Raw genomic sequence first — 18,611 nt, forward strand, 5'->3', positions numbered from 1 at the left:
GGAAGGTGGTAAGAGAACAAAAGTGGCCCTTTAGCCTGACTGAAGCAGGGCAGCGGAGAAACAGAAATGTGAGCCCAGGGAACAGAATGGGTGGCGCAGAGCAGCACTTCCTCTGCACAGACTTCCCTGAGGCCTCTCTGAGCTGGATGTAACCTGATGCCTGCTGTCTCAAGAACTGTGTAGGCGAAACTATAAAGCAAGTGCCAGGAAGAGAAGCCTCCACACTGGGGCTCAGAGCCCAGGGTGTGTGAGCCGCCCATGACAGTCTCACTGCAGGCAACCCTGATCTCGGCAACCTGGCTGGGATGTGGTGGCAGTCTTTCTCAGTCATATATCAGAAAAGTGTGTTCATGCCACACAGAGACAGCGTCACATATTCCAGAAAAAAAGCACTGAGATTCACAAAATCAATTAGGAGGCATTCGGTACAAACATTAAATAAGCCCACAGTTCATTAGAACACACTTTTTGTTTGATTTTTGTTTCTGTGAGAGGGTCTTGCACAGACCAGGTGATCCTCAGTCTCGCTATGTATGGGAGAATGACCTTGAACTCCTGCCTCTACTTCTGAATGTTAGGACCACAGGGACGCGCCATCAGGATCCACTACAACTTGTCCTTTTAAAGGCGTTGTTGAAAAGGATATTAGCTCCAGAAACCAGCTATCTGGTTCTTCACTTGCAGAATCAGCCAGTGAAGTCAGAGAATGGTCTGGACCACACCAGTGTCATTTGGCAAACACAGAAGCCGGGGTGGATTAAGGCCTTGCCCATGACATCTGTCACGGGGCGTGCTCACACTTTTTTACTTCCAATTGCCCAGATTTTAAGTGACTATGAAATCACTTACTGGGTGCGGCCAGCCTTTTTGTTACTGCTGTGGGTGATTACTGTGCTGTCTGATAACTCCCTGTCTGCGTCGCCTTCACAGAGAGGACTTAGGCAGAAGCTGGCATCCTTAATGCTGACCCCTGGGGGTTGCTTCCTTTGGAGAACCTTCGCCGACTGTTCATTGTAAACAGCACCCCAACACTCGGAACACAAATGCACACACACACTTACACTCACATACAAACACCATTTACACACCTATGCACACACATACTTACACACACATTCATACACCACATACACAATACACACAGACTCACACTCACATATACACTCACACACATATGTACAGATTGCACATACACAGAGTTACATGCATATCACAAATATACATACATACTAACACACACTCATTCATACTACACAACACAAGTACACACAGATTCTCTCTCTCTCTCTCTCTCTCTCTCTCTCTCTCTCTCTCACACACACACACACACACACACACACACACACACACACACACACACACACTCTGCTTATTGTTTTTATCACACACTTAACTGAAATGTCATGTTTACCTCTATCCCCCCACTCATCTCACTAAGAATATTAGCTCCATGAGTTCAAGGCCTGGGACTCACTCCTGTATCCCCATGCCTACAACAATGTCTGGCTGGTACACAATTAATACCCTGACGGCACCAAAATAAAATTTCTCTGACTTGTGGGAGGGATTACCCCCAAAGGCTGTCAGTCCATTTTCTGTTGAACTTGGAGAATCTGGCACTCCTTCCGCAATCCAGACAGCAAGGATGTCACCACAGGCCTCGGCCTTCCTCACAAACCTGGGCATGACCTCCCGCTCGGAGCTTCCATCTTGTTGCCTTAGCAGAAGCAGTTGGCATGGACTCTGGTGAGCTGCTTCCGGTCCATGGAAGCTCATTTACAGCAACTCCTCTTTAAAACCTTTAACCTTTAATTACTTCATTATAAACTTATCTACTATAAAATTGCATGTCCATGTAACAAGTTCCATAATGAAGAATAAAACCCGTTGCTTTCCACCACCAAACTAGTGCATGAGTGAAATCATGCAGTGTATAACCTTTTGAAGCCTCCTTTTTTTTTTCTTTTGAGACAGGGTTTCTCTGTGTAACCCCTTTGCTGTCCTGAAACTTGCTCTGTAGACCAGGATAGCCTCAAACTCAGAGATGTGCCTGCCTCTGCCTCCAGAGTGCTGTATTAAAAGCATGAACTACCAAACACAGCCAAGTCTGACATTTTTTAACCAACACAACAGCCTTGGCAATGGTCCACATGCTGTGTCTGTGCACTTATTTGTTTTTTATTGCTGCCATATTCTGTTATGTGGCTGTGCCGAGGTTCACTTTAGCTAGTCGCCTTTGAAAGGAAACTCATTTCCAGATTGAATTGTGAATAGAGCCACTAGAAATATTTAGGTCTAGTTTCTGTAGATGCTTATTTCTCCTACTAGGCAAATGCCTTGGAGTCGGGTCATACTGTGCCATTTTACACTTCCCTCAGCACTGCGTGAGGATTCCAGGAGCTTCACCTACTCCCTAGCTCTTACCACCACCAGTTTGTTTGCTTTCTAAACAATAAATTAAGCCACTAGAGAGGATTTGCAACAGCCTGTCCCTCAAAATGAAGGGAGTCACTGTGATAAGAACCAGTCTCAAAGGTGACACACTAGCGTGTCTTTCCAATCATAGGCCAGCTGGGAAGAGACAAGCAATGGTACCCAGGCAGGGAAGTCAGCTTTCAGGGACAGTCCAGATGAGTGTGCTTCTAAATTACCAACAGAATTGTTTTTGTATCTGAATATGTTTAGTTTTCCTTCCTTGTCCTCCTTTTTCCAAGGATCACTAAGAGACCCAAGCCAGAGAGCAAAGACTTACTCTCTGAAGAATAAGAGAGAGCCAAAGGCCAGTTAGTTTCTGGGATATGTACGCAGAAAAGTGGGTAGACTTTATAAAGTGCCAGAGTGACCTTCACGCGTTCCAGAAAGCACACCTGGCTGATGCCCAAAGCTGCCTTCCCGTCCCACCCGTATCCAGCCTGGACTCTATTACATTAATTGGGCTTACTGCCCACCCCTACAAAACAAACCGAGATTTTAATTCCACCCCCCTCAAGAAAGTATTTCTCTCACTTGTCCTGAACGAGTACGACTATTTTCCAAGACCTTGTTGTCATTTATTTAGAAAATAAGTGAATATCCCTTAAGACCAACTAACAGCCATGCCCTCTGGGCTGCTAAACTGATGTTCTCAGCCAAAGTATCTATGACATGGAGTGTAGTTTTGGCTTTCCTGCTTCTTTTCCTATTTTAATAATAACAGGAACAGTTGTCTGGAAAAAATAAGAGCCTCTGGCATTGCAGGGCCCTGTTGACAATGTGTGCAGAACAGTGAGGTCCTAGCTATGGGTCCTGTAACACCATGTCACTTACCAAATAAACAGGCCCTCAGAAAAATATTTCCACATCATGCATTGCAGAAGTTTTTGTCTGTTCTACTTTACTGAGCATCAGCTACTTTTACTAATCAAGCAGCACAAATCTGCAAAGTGAATGACGTGCACGCCCACAGAAAGGACTGGCAGGAGAGGGATCAGTGGTTCCTGAATGTTTTTCAGATTGGATAAAAAAAATATCAGGTCAGAATGTGAAGACTTCAAGCCAATCTTTCAAAATTACAAATTTAACTCTTTGTCGGTCTTTAGAAATCTAATAATGTAAGGACCGTATATTTGCTAGAACACTGGATGCTGAAAAACTATCGAATTAAAAAAAAAATTGGAAAAAACAAAAGAGCAAACAGGCTAAAGTATGGAACGATCAAAAGAAAAGTTTGTAATGTGTTCTTTCTTGTTGTTTACATCTGAGAGCAATGCACTGATGTAAAAACAAAGCTGAAGGCAGGCCCTAGTGCACAGAGGTGTGCACGCTGAATTAACACATGTAGGGGGTGTCAGGACCAAACCCCACAGTGCTTCAATGCAAGGCACATAGCGACAGTAGAACAGAATAACCAATTAGACTGCATTTCCTGTAACATAAAAAGAAACTTCACAGAATCATGAAAGTGGTTTTTATTATTTAGGTAATAGCATTTCATGATAGGTAATGAGTGACAGAACTTTTAAAATTTTTAATATATCAAAAGGTAGAGGCTACATGTTAGCGCTATGTGCATAGCATGTCTTTTGGTTATGACTATGCACTATGTCAGCTATATACATACATACTAAGCACATACATGATGAAGTACAAAAACACAAGGAGAAACTATACAGGAAGTTATTCCTGGGTTATGCTCACCTGGCAACACATACCTTTTATCACAAAATTGTGTCACAGCTAAAAACATACTAATTAACATACCCAGCGATGTATCTATTTAATCTAGCATAGCCCTGGTGTGACAACACTAAGAGTTTCACAGGTAAAGCTAAGTTCTGGGGCATGAATTCTTTTGATTAGTTCACAAAACACACCTGAGGCATCATTTGTTTGTTTGCTTGTTTGTTTGTTTGTTTTGAAAAAAAGCAATATTCTGACACAGTCCGAGCTTTACAAATACGAATGAAGCCTTTAATAAAAACATACTTTTGCTGCACTGACCTGCAGTGGGAATTCTGATTTACCTGGTGACCACTGAATGAAGTCCCTCTACAGCAGAATCAAAAGCAGACTTTCTGATTGAGCCAGTAATCTATGACAATAGCCTCCAAATTCGGTAATTACTACTCTATTCTGGTTTGTCTCCTCCTTTCTCTCCCTGGGCTCTAAACATATTAAACAAAGCGTCTTCCTGTTCCTTTTTGCTGAAAACATCAGATGAAAACAGCGCCTCCATTCACAAAACAAACATCTGGGTCTGGTTGACTTAATGAGGGGGGGTCCACATGACGACGTTCACTATTATAAATTTCTCAGAGTAAAGAGGCCACGGGAGCCCAAATCACCGTCCCAGCCCTACTGAGACACATGCTTTTAAAATGTCTAAAACCGTAAAAATTATTGCACAGAGCTCATTTTGGTAGTTGAGATTAAGGCCTTTAAAATACTGACACAACCCGTGGTTCACATTGAAGGGGTTCTTCTGTGAGAATTTTTAAGTAATGATCATATTAAACTTTCATAATTCAATTTCCAACAACAAAGTAGATGTAGAGGTGGAAGGGAGAAGGCAGGGACTCTGAAGATTCTTAAGATACGATTGAAATCTAAGGCCTGGCGCTCTAACCATCTTTCCTCCCTAACCTTTTATGCTTCAAACTGTATAGTGCAATAAGTTAACTTGGAGTGAGTGGGGACAAGTTAGGCATCGCTCTTCACGCCGTTCTTTCTCTGTCTTGGTGCTCTGGCCACCACCACACACAAAAACACCACACACTCCTTCCTTTGTGATTTTGATACGAAAATTCTGGAAAGCCTAATGACACAGAGCGAACAGTAAGCTCTCTGAGTGCTGCGGGCTTCTTTCCTTACATCTAATTGCAATGAAAACAGAAACGGGAAACCCCCACTGGCCCCGTGGCTACTTTTGCTCTCTCTCTCCCAGCCCTTCTTAAAGGGGTTTTTTTTTTTTGCTTACATAATCTAAATGCATATATTTCTTCTTTCCCAGCTAACAAAAAGTAACTGCTCATAGCGTGCTGTCCTACATAAGAGAGCTGATTTTAGCTATCTCTACCGTCTCACAAAGCAGTCGCTAAAACAACCTCCCAGGACAATCTTCAAATTCTGACTTAAAAAGAAAAAAAAATCACAGGCCTTACTACTCAACTTTAAAACAACAACAACAACAAAACAATAACACTTAAAAAGAAACTGCCCAGCTGTAATGAGTTTCCGATTGTAAGGCCTAATGCAAAGAACATCCAGAAAATTGATGGCATTTTTTTTTCAGCATTTGTCCTCAGACAGTGCTGAGGTGTGTCACCCTCCATGAGATAGTGATCATATTTTCTCTAGTTTCAGCTAAAACAAAATAATCAAGATGGAGTTGAAATTAACTTAAAATCAAAGCCTGCCAAGAGTTTGAAATCTTAACATACTAACAGGGTCACTTCCAGAGGAAGCCTCTGAGCTGTAACTACACTTACCAGATAACATATTTTGCTGATTTAGTTTTGAGGTTTGTCCCTTGTCTGAACTGTGAATGAGGAAAATCTTTCTGTTACTTGGTTCCCTGATGTCAAACAGATTGATTTCATCCAGCTCATTTCCTGAATTTGGGCAAATTTCATTCAACTGCTTCTACTTTTTAGATTGCATTATGGCATAGGAACTATATTCTTCAAATGTTTTTCTGATAAAATAATTAATATTCATGTGATGCTTATGAATAACTAACAAATGTATATGCATCAAATACTATTTGGTGACATAAGGCTTCTTTTAGTTTATGAGACTTATTACTAAGACCAATTTATCACAATCCCATAATTGAGAGTTTAACCTGAGCTGGCAAATCTTTTTTTCCCCCTTATAACTGGAATACTTCATTTTAACATTCAAATGAGGTACAGCTTTAACTTGTGAGATTTTTTTTTTTTTTTGCCATCTGAACAATTTACCTTTAAATTCATTAATCTCTGAAACCTACTGCAGTTATTAAATCAGCTATTAATTATTTTTAAGGCAACCGACTTTATGGTCCATCAAGTGGGAGTCAAATCTACAGGCAAAAAGAAAACCTCACCCCCTGCCTACCACAAGAGAGTTAAAGCGTCTTTCTAAACAGGTTGCCTCTCAGTAGAGAATGTCTGGTCTTTATACACTGAAGTCACTTGTCTTTAAATCTTGAATACATCCCAAGCCCTTGCTTAGTGCAGTTTCCTGTGGGCTCTATTTGGACACATAGAAGTTGCATCTGAAACCTACCCAAAAAGGCAGAGTTACTGAAATACTTTGTGAGATAGTTATGCACATCCGTTGATATATATGCATGTGTACAATTGCAAAAACAAATAAGCAAAAAACAAAAACAAAAAACAAATTAAAAAAAAAAAAACAGGACTCAAATTCCTTGAGCCCTTTTACTCTTTTTCGGTTCAAAAATACTTCCAGGAACCCCTGGGACGCTCTGAGTTTGGTAGCACGCCTCATCTTAAAGCCACTTGGTTTCTGCTCACTTCCACGAAATGATGCCAAAGGGAAGCTGGGGAAAAAATATGTATTTTCCTCCGCCCCCACCCCCACCCCCGCCCCGTTAGAGGCAGGTGTTCTAACGTTTCAGCTACCTCTAGCTGCTCGCTGGCAAGCAGCGTCCTCAGCTTGCAGCTTTTGCACAGCACTGTCGAGGAGCTCCATGGACTCTCGGAGAGAGACATGGATTTTAAAGGACTTGGGCTTAATGGTCAGGCCGTAACTGAAACTCATGTTTGAGGGCTCGTTTTGGTTAGCCTGGAAACTGCACTGATGAGCAAGGATGGAGACGAAAAGAAACAGAAGCATCTTAGACAGCTCTTCGCCTATGCACCGCCGTTTGCCCATTGAAAAAATCATCACACTGTTAGCTAGTTCCTTGTTGATGAAGCCATCCTCGTCTAGGAATCGGGCTGGATCGAAGTCCTCTGGGTTAGGCCATTTCACTGGGTCATGGTTCACAGACCACTGGTTAACAAAGACCACCGTGTTCTTGGGGATGTAGTAGCCTAAGAGGAAAGTGTTGGCAGTGGTGGCGTGAGGAATGGTGACGGGCAAAAAGCTGGAGAACCGCATGGATTCATAAAGAAAAGCCATGACATATGGCAGGTTGGGCTGGTCACTCATGCAGGGCAGGCGGTCCCTCCCCACAACCTGGTCCAGCTCAGCCTGCACTCGAGTTTGCACATCAGGATATCTGTTTGGATTTTAGTATGAGAGATGGAGGGAGGGAGGTAAGGAGGGAGGGAGGGAGGAAGAGAGAGAGAGAGAGAGAGAGAGAGAGAGAGAGAGAGAACACAGATCAGTTCACCTTTCACCTCACAGTGCATAACAGTTCTGATTTAATTCCACAATCTATCTAGGTCTGTGCCTGAATTACAATTTCTGAAAGAAAATCTAAAACAGCTTACTAATTTCTCTCACTCAACACTTTAAGTCAAACAATAGCAATTTTATTTTTCTGTAGTAAGCCTCGTATGGCCTAGGATTTATTTCTCACTGTGAGAAAATAAAACTCAAAATTTTAAGTCTAAAAATGCACAGTAGTATGCATTTTTAGACCCCAGGAAAATATTTGTTTATCTTTTAAAACCTTCAGACCAAAATAAATGTCCTTATAGGTGCAAGTTCTAATGCGCATTTTAACATATTCTTTTTATGCCAATGTAGTCATAAAATATGTTTCCAATGTTTTATAAAGAAGTCTACAAAAGACAAAAACAAAACAAAACAAAACAAAAATAAAACCCTAGACCCACAAAAGTTAAAATACTGCCTTGAAAGCAATTTCTTTTCCTTCCCTCCTATCCTTAGACAAGTGCTTCTTCTTATTTTACAAGGTATTATTGGTCTCTTGATAGATAAAACTACAAGTTTCCTAAACTCAGAAAGCAACGCCCCAGTTTGTCAGACGTGGGTACAAATTATACATCTGCATGGTTGTCGACAGAAACTGGAACACTTCTTTTGGAAAACAAAATCTTACTGCACAGCAAACTCTGCAAAGGCAACAACCCCTTGGCCTCTCATTTTTAAACCTAATAATGTAGGCCTAGAAACTTATTTTCAGAAAATCACTTAATAAGTATAATGCTATATAATCAGAGCAATACTCACAACTTATAATGCAGTCCAAACCATTAATTCATGCTAAAGCTCAAACCTGATTTTAATATGTGTATAATATTAGAACAAGATATTGTGTAGCCATCAAAATTACTAAAATCTGGGCTGGAGAGGTGCTTCGGTGGTTAAGGGTAGCAGCTGCTCTTGCAGAGGACCTGAGATTGAGTTCCAGGACCCACGTGATAGCTAACTGGAGTCTGGAACTCCAGTCCCAAGGGAGCCACCCTCTTCTGGGCTCTGCACCTGGTATACGGACATCCACTCAGGCAAAACACGCATATACAGAAAAAATAAGTAAAAGATTAAAATTGTTTTTTAAAAGAAAAAAACATATTAAAATCAATGTTAAGAGAGGAAGATATGTCCACTGCAATAAGAAGACAGCTCAAAAAAAAAGGGGGGTGGGTGGGCGTGGAGGAAAATAATTGCAGCCACTGAAAATAAGACAAGCTTTTAAATGGTGGAATAATGGGTTCAATTAAAATCACTTAAGAGGACTTCCCAACGGTTCCCAGTGAGGGCCAGATAGTAAGCATTTCGGACCTTATGGCTCAAACTCTCCCCACAACAGCTACTCAGTTTGCCCTGTAGTGTGAAGGCAGACACTATGTTTATACTGCAGTCATTGTAATTTGCCCACTCTGATTATATCATCTTTTCACACAAAAAAAGAAAAAAATAATAATAATGTCATCTCTAATTGAAAATGGCCCTGAAAGTGCTGTTATTTCATTGGAACACATGGAGAACCTACTTATACAGCTGAACAAAAACTATTCTTTTTTGCAAAGGGTTCGTGATTATCTTGGAATGTGAAAGGCCTGTTGATCCCACACTCCAGAGGAAGGCCCTTTTTTTGTGACCTTGGGTTGATTTCCATTTATTCTCTTTCTACCTCCCCTGTGTCCTGCATCCCAATAGTCCCAATACATGTTTCCACGATTCGACTTTAATATTGAAAAGTTATTTTTACATATACCTTTAAGATGTGAACGTAGACAGTACAGCATTTAAAGAAATACGAATTGTGTGGATTCTGATAGGAAGCGGACACTGCCTACCAAATTCAGAGGGGCAGGCAAAGCCACCATCCTTTCTGTCAGTGTTCTCACTCCTCCCAAGGCTGTGACCCTTTTGATAGAGTTGTGATGTACTAATACCTTCTAATGCCTCATGTTGAGATGACCCCCAACCATAAAATTATTCCCAGTGTCACAACTGTAATTTTGCTACTGTTAGGAATCGTAATATACCTGTGTTTTCCGATGGTCCTAGGAGACATGGGTCAAACGACCCACGAGTTGAGAACCCGTTGCCTTATGCTCTAAGAAAAGGAGAGGTGTTTCTAGATAAAATACAGACTAAATCTGAATATCAGGTAAACGGTAGGTAATTGTCAAATTCCTCCTAAGGGATTCCTTTGCTTACATCACCTGACTGCAGGGGGCCTACTTAATCCTTGGCCCAGAGATTAGGATTGGCCCCCACCACCACCCCCAAACCCCAACCCACCCCCACCCCCACCCACCCCCACCCCCCCGCGCCTCCAGGATAGCATAGGTTCCTCTCTGGAAGCTGATCTTATGTCACAGAAGTTGATTGATCCAGCTTTCTTTGCAGAACAGCGGCCTGAGGTAAATCTTAGTCTTATGTTGTCCTCTGAGGATCTGACCATGCTGGCTTCCTTTAACCTTGGAACCAGTCCAATTCTGCTTCCATTGAGCCACAGAAGGACCAAAGCTTATCTGCCCTAATTGGTAAAAATCTTGTTTTTGTTTTTGTTTGTTTTGGTTTTTTTTGTGGAGGGTGCTTCATAAGTTTGTTCTCAGTCACGGGGGTGGGAGTGAGGGAACAACATCAAAGATGCTGGTAAGTCCTGGCAATGCTGAGGATGGGGGGGGGGGGGCGGGGCGCGTCTTGGCCTGCCTAGTTGGTCCAGGCCTTATCTTACCTGAGATCTCAGTTTTGAGGAATTAGGGGTTGGGGGAGGGGCGCAGGGAGAAACTTCAAATTCTGCGCCCACCTAGTGACCTTTTAGCCACATGCCCTCTTTTCAAAGGAGGAAAATAAGGACCGACCCATCCACCCCCTCCTGGAGGCTGTACCTGGTAAAGAGGATGAGCAGCCAGAGCAGTGCAGTGGAAAGGGTGTCCTGGCTGGCTCCGAAGATGTCCGTAACAGTGGCCGGCACGTTCTCCAAGTCCAACCCGGAGGGACCATCACCAGGGTCCCCGGCCTCCTTCTTTTCGGCAGAAAGGATGAAGGCGTCCATCATGTCCCGGGGAGCAGCCCCGGGCACCAGGCTTTCGCGGTGCCTGAGGAACTTGTCCAGGACGAAGTTGCTGAAGTTGCGGTTGAGCTGCTCAAACTCGCGGAAGGTGGTGCGCACTGGGTTGGGGAAGAGCTGCAGCCAGGGCAGCACGTCCACCAGGCTGCCAGCGCCCACCGTGCGCCCGAACTCTTCGTTATGGCTGAGCAGCTCCAAGAACTCGGCATCGTCGTGGTTGTACCGGCAGCCGAAGCATACAGCGCTCATGACATTGGCCACCGCCACGATGATAGGCTGCGTAGGATCCAGAAACGCGCCACCCGAGGAACGCCGCACCAGCACCTCCACCAACTCCCGCGCCTCGCCCAGCGCGTGGCCCTCGAGGAGGAGGCGGCTGCGCGGGTGACGCGTGGAGAAGGCGCGCATCGTGCTATAGGCTGCGCGTCGCTGCGCCTTCCAGCGCTCCGAGTAGTGGCCGAACGCCAGGCTGCGGCCGCCAGACACCACACGGAAAGAGGCGAAGGGCGGCCGATCTGCGAAGATGCCGCCCTGCTGCACCAGGGCCTGGTGGATGGCATTCTCGCCATTCAGGACCACCACGGGACAGCTACCCAGACGGATCTGGAAAACGTCGCCATAGCGTCTCGCAAGGCGAGCGAAGTACAGATGCGATGCCCGCCCCACAGCCGCCGCGTTTCCTATCAGTGGCCAAGGGAAGGGGCCCGGGGGCGCGGACCACGGTTTCCGCCGCCACTGTCGTAGTAGCCACTGGCCCAGATGCACGGAGGCCAGGACCGAGAGGAGTAATAGAAGAGTGGTCTGCTGGGTAGACAGTGGACTCAGCTGCTGCGGACTGTCTGCGCTAAAGCTGGTAGCCATGCTGGGGACACAAAGACAAAGCGTGACACTCAGGTGTGCAGAATGAGGGAGGGGGAAACAGTGGGTCCCTCCCCCCCCCACCAGCATCCCAGCCCCACCATGAGGCTACAGCGCCTGGTTGAGTAGAGTGGTGATGCTAAGTTCAGGTAAAGGTTGGCTTTCTGGACAAGATGCTACGACCTTTCCATACCCAACCCAGTCTCCAGCAGAGATAGGCCAGCTTCTGAATTCTCATCTGCCTAACGGTTCCCGAACTCCGGTTCCCAGAACTCAGACACAGCGTCGTTGGCAGACACAGAAGCAGGTTTCTTTGAAAGTATCCAATACCCCACCCCTGACTTTTAAGAACTGGTCTGAAAAGGCCAATGAGAAGGTGGCCCTCCGCGGACAAACTGACCTGTGAGGAAGCGTGGTTTCCAGCGGTGTTGAGCTGCAGGCTCTGGGAAAAGCCCTGGAGCCTCTGCCCAGAGCTAGACTTCAACCTGAGAGTCCCCAGGGACCTGAAGGCCCTCCCTAGACACCTGATGCCCGCTGCTTTAGCCTCCAGTCAGAACCTAAACTTAGTTTGGCATGGAGGATAAAAGAAAAAGTGTCACAAGTTTGTTGAGCTGCGCTGCACCTGGGCTCCGCAAAGTCAGGGCTTTCGCACGGATTTGGAGTTGCGGTTGAGATGGGTGGGGGTTGGGAGATGATAAAGTGGAGTCAAATCCCAGCCCGCGGATGGCTTTCCAGCTTGCTTCGCAGAGGTGTCTGCAACGCACCCAGGAGGCAACACGCACCATCCCTCTACTAGGGGGTTTTAAGGACTGGGTAGAGACCAGAGGAAGCGGGACCTTGAGGGGGTGGGGCGTAAGGGGCGGGGCGCGTCGCGAAAGTCCACAGATCTGGGACTTGGACCTTTGTCCGGACTCAGGGTGACCCGGGGTGGTCCAGTGGGATGTCCGCGCCATAGCTGGCAGCTTTGTTGGGAGTCACTCTGTAAAGTATTCCTTTGGCGATAAGGGCTTGTCATTAGTCATTCCCCAGTCAAGACCCCCACGCTTTCCCCGGAACCCAGCTTGGGACAGAATTATCTCATGCCTCTGCGAGCTTGAACAGTGAGCACCCAAGAGCACGCCCTCCTCCTGCAGGTGACTTGAGCTTAGTGCCTTGCTCAGGATCCTTAGGCACCAAGCCAGGAAAACATCGTTTTAAGAACAGGGGCAGCTAGGGTTTCGAAGGTTTGCCTTGCATTTATCTTTATCATAAGGTTTTGAAAACCATTTGGTCCTACAGCCACGGCCCTTTGTGTGCTTGGATCTCTTTCCACTTCTGCTGGTGAGATCTGGAAACCTTGAAAGCTGTAACTCTCTCACCCCAAGGTGAGCACCATCCTTAAGCAGACAAAAACTCTCAAACCGCAAGGCCTCCCGCGTAGAAAAGGCAAGGACTCTGCCACCTGCTGGACGCGGGAGGCTGCTCAGGTCTCACCCAGGCAGTGATCCAAGCTTGGGCGCAGTCCTGGAGACCCGTGAGGAGGCGGTGAGTGGGAGGAGGAGGCAGCTCTGTTCGCCTGCGAACGGCTGGGTTGAAAAGTTTCTGCTGTCGCCTCCCCATTGCGTGCGGAGCTTTGCCTTGCGTGCGCCGCTTCTGGGAAGTCGGCTCCAGTCATCTCCCTGGGCGCTGCTCGAGGCCGCCCCTCCCGCGCTTCTCACGGCACCTGACACGCCGAGGCGGCGGCCAAGGGCGGGGTGCCTGCCGCCACCACCCTCGGCGGCGCACGCACAGCTGAGCCCGCAGGGCCTGCCCGGAGGTTACTGGATCGCAGCCAGTTCGTGGACCTTCGCTTGCTCAGCCTTGCTCCCAAACGCGGTGCTGCTAGCCACGGGGGACGCTTTCTTCAAGGGAAAGCCAGGGGTGTCAAATGGCCCGGGAAGCAGCTGCTCCTGTTCCTACTGGTCAGTGCATAGTATCTTGCTTTCAAAACATCTGAAAGAACAAGGTTTCTGCCAGGCTCTAGAAAGGGCAAGCCAAGCAAGAGATAGAATACTTCTAGTTAATCAAAAATTGTAATTCGAGGCCATTGGTGTGATCTCTGGTCAACCCACTCCCAACGTTTGTGTTATTGTCTCATGTACAAATAAACATTTAAGATTATGAGATTATGAGATTTATCCAAGTCACATAGTTCTCTAGAGGTGGAGACAGGATTTGAACTCACAAAGCCCCACTCCAAATCCCTCAAACAGAATTATACGGAGTGAATGCACTCTTAAGAGGTCCCAAGTCGTCTTTTTTAGTTAAAAAAAAACAAAACAAAACAAAAAAACTCAAACAAAAAAAAATTGGCTAGGAGCTGGCTAGAGCTCCCGTGCTTGCTAAAAAGCCTGACCTGCCTGGAAACTACAGGATGCAAGGAAAGAACCAACTTGCACAAGTAATCCTTTGTCCTTTGGCACAGCTCCCCTTCTAGAACGTGCCTCAGAAAGTGAGGAACCAGTTGGACAGATGCTGTCAGGGAGATAGGCTCTTATCATGACAATTCAGCAATAGACCTACTATCTCTAGAGCCAATAGCCAAGACAGCGCTGCCATTTATCACCTCCAAGTGGATGTTATAGGTTTAGCAGGGTGATCCTCCAATCCCCTCCAAACACAAATGTGCTCACAGAAAGGAGCGTGAGGGAAAAGAAACACTTATTTCTGAGACGCCCTGATGTTGGAAGGGTAGGAACTAGTAATCAGGCACTTGCTGTTGTGCAGGGGGAACAGAAATACAGAGGCACATAAAAGTTTCCAAGGTGGGGCATGGGGGGAGGGGCACATAGGACACTGCACACTATGTGCTAGAATTTGGGAAGACTGCTCATGAACCACGGGTTTCAACTGTACTGAGTCCATTTCTCCTTTCTGGAGGACAGAAAAGAGAACCACTAACCTGAAAGACGGTTCATCTAACCTCAGGCAGGACCCATTGCTTGTTAATTCATGTGCTCAGCTCACAGGTAGGGGAGCATCCACCTGTAATGGTGCCCTTGACTGTGAGACACATGGTGGGGGGGGGTCCCCATCCCTGTTAGTGAGACTTTGAGACTGTTGCCATGACAGCATTGCAGCTGAAAGGAGAACTTGTATTGATTCAATTTCAGAGGGTCTAATCTGTGTTCAGTTGGCTCCATGTTATTGCAGTGGGAACATGTGGTGGGAGCTGTTTACCTTATAACAGATACGAAACACATACATACATACATACATACATACATACATACATACATACACACACACATACATACATACATACACACACACACACACACACACACACACACACACACACACACATGAGGTGGGGGTCTTGGGTCCAGGTAAGACTTTCAAAGGTACACCCCATTCACCCCAGTGAAGTCCTACTTCATAAGGTTCCCACCCCTCCACAAAACAGTACCATTTTCTGGGAGCCAAACATTCACCATATGAGCTGACGGGGGAGGCGGGATATATCATATAAAATCAATAACATTCTTCCATAGTCTCCAAAATATCATGATCACCTCATACTGCAAATTGCATTTTTGTCCCTTTCCAAAACTCCCTCAAATCTTTTATTTTGGGTTGTGAGCCTAACAGCTGAGCCATCTCTCCATTCCACCCTCAAACCTTTTATTTTTTATTTATTTATTTATTTATTTATTTTTGGATTTTTCAAGACAGGGTTTCTCTGTGTAGCCTTGAGTATCCTGGACTTGCTTTGTAGACCAGGCTGGCCTCGAACTCACAGTGATCTACCTGCCTCTGCCACCCTCAAATCTTAAGAGTCCTAAATTGTTTAAAATTTTAAGTCCTAGGTCTCTTTTGAGACTCAAAGCAAACTCATTGTAGAGCCTCTGCAAAAATAAAAAACAAGTACATGCCCCCCCACCTCCTATCCCCCCACCCCTACCCCCCAGCTCCCCCAGCCCCTCGGCCAAGACACAATGGCACAAAATAAACATTTCATTCCAAAACAGAAGGGGAGGGAGAGGTTTTGTCCCCAACCTCTTAAGGATGACAACGCGTCTGAGCCTTTTTGCTTCACGTCCTTTGATAGCTTTTGAAAGCAGACCTCTGAGCCACACACAGGACCCTGACCTTGTCCTCAGTCCACTCAAGGGTCCACAGCTTCATAGTTGCCGCAGACAGTGCAACGATGTAGCTGCCTTTATTAGCGAGAGCCTCCCAACTCTGTTTGGCTTCCTTCTTTTTCCCTGGTTTCCTTCCTTTAGGGCCTTTGCCCCCTTGTTCTTCCATTCTCACTTTTCCTTCCTAGGTCCATTGCAGCTTCCTTGTCTCCTTCGTCTGAGGCCACCTTTTCCAATCTCTCCTCTACTCATCGGTATCTCTCTGTCTCTACCTCCCTGTCTTCCTCCCATCCTTTCTTTCATCCTTCTTTCCTCCCCTCCCCTCCTCTGAAAGATGGAAGCTAGGGCTTATACTTTCCTCTTACTGAGCTACATTTCAGCCTCTCTCTGTCTACCCTACCCCACCCCCCGCCTTACATACACATCCACACAACTCCTACTTCTTTTTTAAATCACTCTTTTCTTTATCACCAAAGCATAAGAGTAGACACAGAAGAGACAGAGAACTAGGAGGAAAAAAAATAAAAAATAAAAAGCAGAGCGAGAGGGTGGATCAACTAAGAAAAAGGAAAGGGAGCAAGATACCAAATACTAGGGCTAAAAAATTAAACATTTCATCTAGTGTTGCAGGCAACAGGAGAGAACACCTGGATGCAGCAATTGTCCCGTGGGAAGGGAGAGGGGACCATGACCCATGGTTGACTTTGCACATCAGTCCTTTGGGGTTCAACCATAGCCGGATCCAGGTCTGAAATGTGTCTGACAGAGCAGGGGGATGAAAACCCCATTCTCCTGGTCCTTTGAGCTCCCGTGAAAATCTTTAGACAGAGGATTTTGTTTTTTATTTTCATTTTCTGAAAGTAAACGCTAACTAGGTTGCTATTAAAAAATGTTATGACAAATAAAACTCCCCCCTTCCCCTGCAAAGACATTGGGCTCTGCCAGCTCCCATTTTCATATCTAGCTAGAGAAGGCTGGCATCAGATCCAGGTTGCAGGTCCAGGCTCTTATTTTTGTTCTATTGGCCTTTTCTTTCTTTCTTTCTTTCTTTCTTTTTTTTTATATTTCTCTTAAGTATTTTTCCTTTACCACAATGAGATAAAAAATTCAGGTTTGGGAAGGAAAAATAAAAGCTGTACTCATGCCCAAGATTAAAAAAATAATAATTGGTAGTTAAATAACATAAGTGGCTGCTTTCTTACATAATCCCAAAAGGAATAAAAGAGTTGAATAATTATATGTTAGCATGTTTTTTGGCCTTGACCTCAACAGAATTCACCCCTTCTGCTATTAAAGAAGCCTGCTCTCATCTACGGCCTTTTCTTTTGCTGGATTTCTTTGGTTAGAAAGCTCTGAATCTAGGAAGATCTTTCCAATAGCAGAAATGTTCCAGGATAAACTTTGTCACCCTATGATAAACCTTGAGCTATCCTTCGAAGTTCATCTGGGTGAACCTACCTTTCAAGTGGCATGCCTGAGGACAGTCATCATGTTCCCTCTGAGCCATTCCCCGGTCACTGAAACAATATCCTGGTCCCTTAGTCACCATATAAACAACCTGCTTTCAAGCATTGCATCCAGTGTCTGTGCCCTGGACAATGTGAGTTTTCAAAATCCCTGTCTAAGGATGTGCCTGGAACTGAACACACACACACACACATACACACGGGGAGAGAGAGAGAGAGAGAGAGAGAGAGAGAGAGAGAGAGAGAGAGAGAGAGTTTCTTTTCTTGAGGATATGCCTCCCAGTTAAAATATTTACAGTTGACTGAGAGTGTGATCAAGGGGCACTGTCGCCTTGTGAAACTGGACCTCATAGCTAGCTCAGACTTTAACTGTCCAGTTTTCAACTAACGCTTTTTAAAATACAAACTTTACATTTATTCTTTCCACATGCACCTTACAGCTTGAAGACAATTTTCTAGCCCTGGAGACCATGTTGATACTCTCGGAAGTTTTTGTTTTGTTTTGTTTTGTTTGCTTGTTTTTTTTTTCCCTAAGCGTATACTATTTTTTATTTGTTTTTTGAGAATTTCTTACATGTGTTTTATTGTCTAAAACCCCCAATTCCAACCCTCCAACTCCTCCCAAACTCTCCCACATCCCCTTCCCTATCTCTCTCTGTTACCTGTAGGTGCATGGTTGTGGGACATCCACAGGAGTGTGGGCAACCTATTAGGGACCTGAAGAAAACTGACTGCGCATCCTAAAGCAGCCAGCATCCTCCAGTAGCTACTCGGCTGGGTAGCTGGGCTTGGGCATCATGACTCCCCACCACATCCATGCTGGACGGTGAAGTGGCTCAGTCTTGTGCAGGTCTTGTACAGGCGACATCAGCTGCTGTGATTCCACAAGCGTAGCAGCCCCTGTTGTATCCAGAGGACATTGTTTTACAGAACCATCCCAAACCCCTGGTCCTTACACTCCTTCCACCCCTGTTCTCTGGTGTTCCCTGAGCCTTGGAGGGGGTGAGGGTGACATCTAAGGCTGAGCACTTCATGGACACCTATGAGACTCTGTATTAACTACTATCTACTGTAAAAAGGAAGCTTCCCTGGAGAAGGCTGTGAAGTGGAATGGATCCACATTTTTTTGTTTTTAGCTTTTCAGGACAGGGTTTATTAAGGCAAGTATTTAGAAGGAAATTTGAGACCATGTCTGCTCAGAAAAACCAACTTTAGGCCAGGTGGTGGTGACACACACCATTAATCCTAGCACTTGGGAGGGCA

General features: G+C 45.4%; 1 protein-coding gene across 2 annotated transcripts; it reads right to left on the bottom strand.

Moving 5' to 3' along the window:
- Window positions 1–3,932: 3,932 nt before the first annotated feature.
- CYP1B1 (cytochrome P450 family 1 subfamily B member 1) lies at window positions 3,933–13,926 on the bottom strand. Of its 2 annotated transcripts, XM_084792930.1 has the most exons (3): window positions 12,183–13,925; window positions 10,743–11,786; window positions 3,933–7,708 (listed from the first exon to the last, which is right to left on the bottom strand). In XM_084792930.1, the coding sequence occupies exons 2-3, from the start codon at window positions 11,783–11,785 to the stop codon at window positions 7,099–7,101; spliced, it is 1,653 nt and encodes a 550-aa protein (XP_084649056.1). In that variant the 5' UTR covers window position 11,786; window positions 12,183–13,925; the 3' UTR covers window positions 3,933–7,098. The 2 variants fall into 2 exon arrangements, with proteins under 2 accessions (XP_084649056.1, XP_084649055.1); XM_084792929.1 differs by having other exon boundaries at window positions 10,743–13,926.
- Between the last annotated feature and the right edge of the window lie 4,685 nt (window positions 13,927–18,611).

Source organism: Acomys minous, assembly GCF_964271855.1.
Source record: "Acomys minous genome assembly, chromosome: 8".
Classification (NCBI taxonomy): Eukaryota; Metazoa; Chordata; class Mammalia; order Rodentia; family Muridae; genus Acomys; species Acomys minous.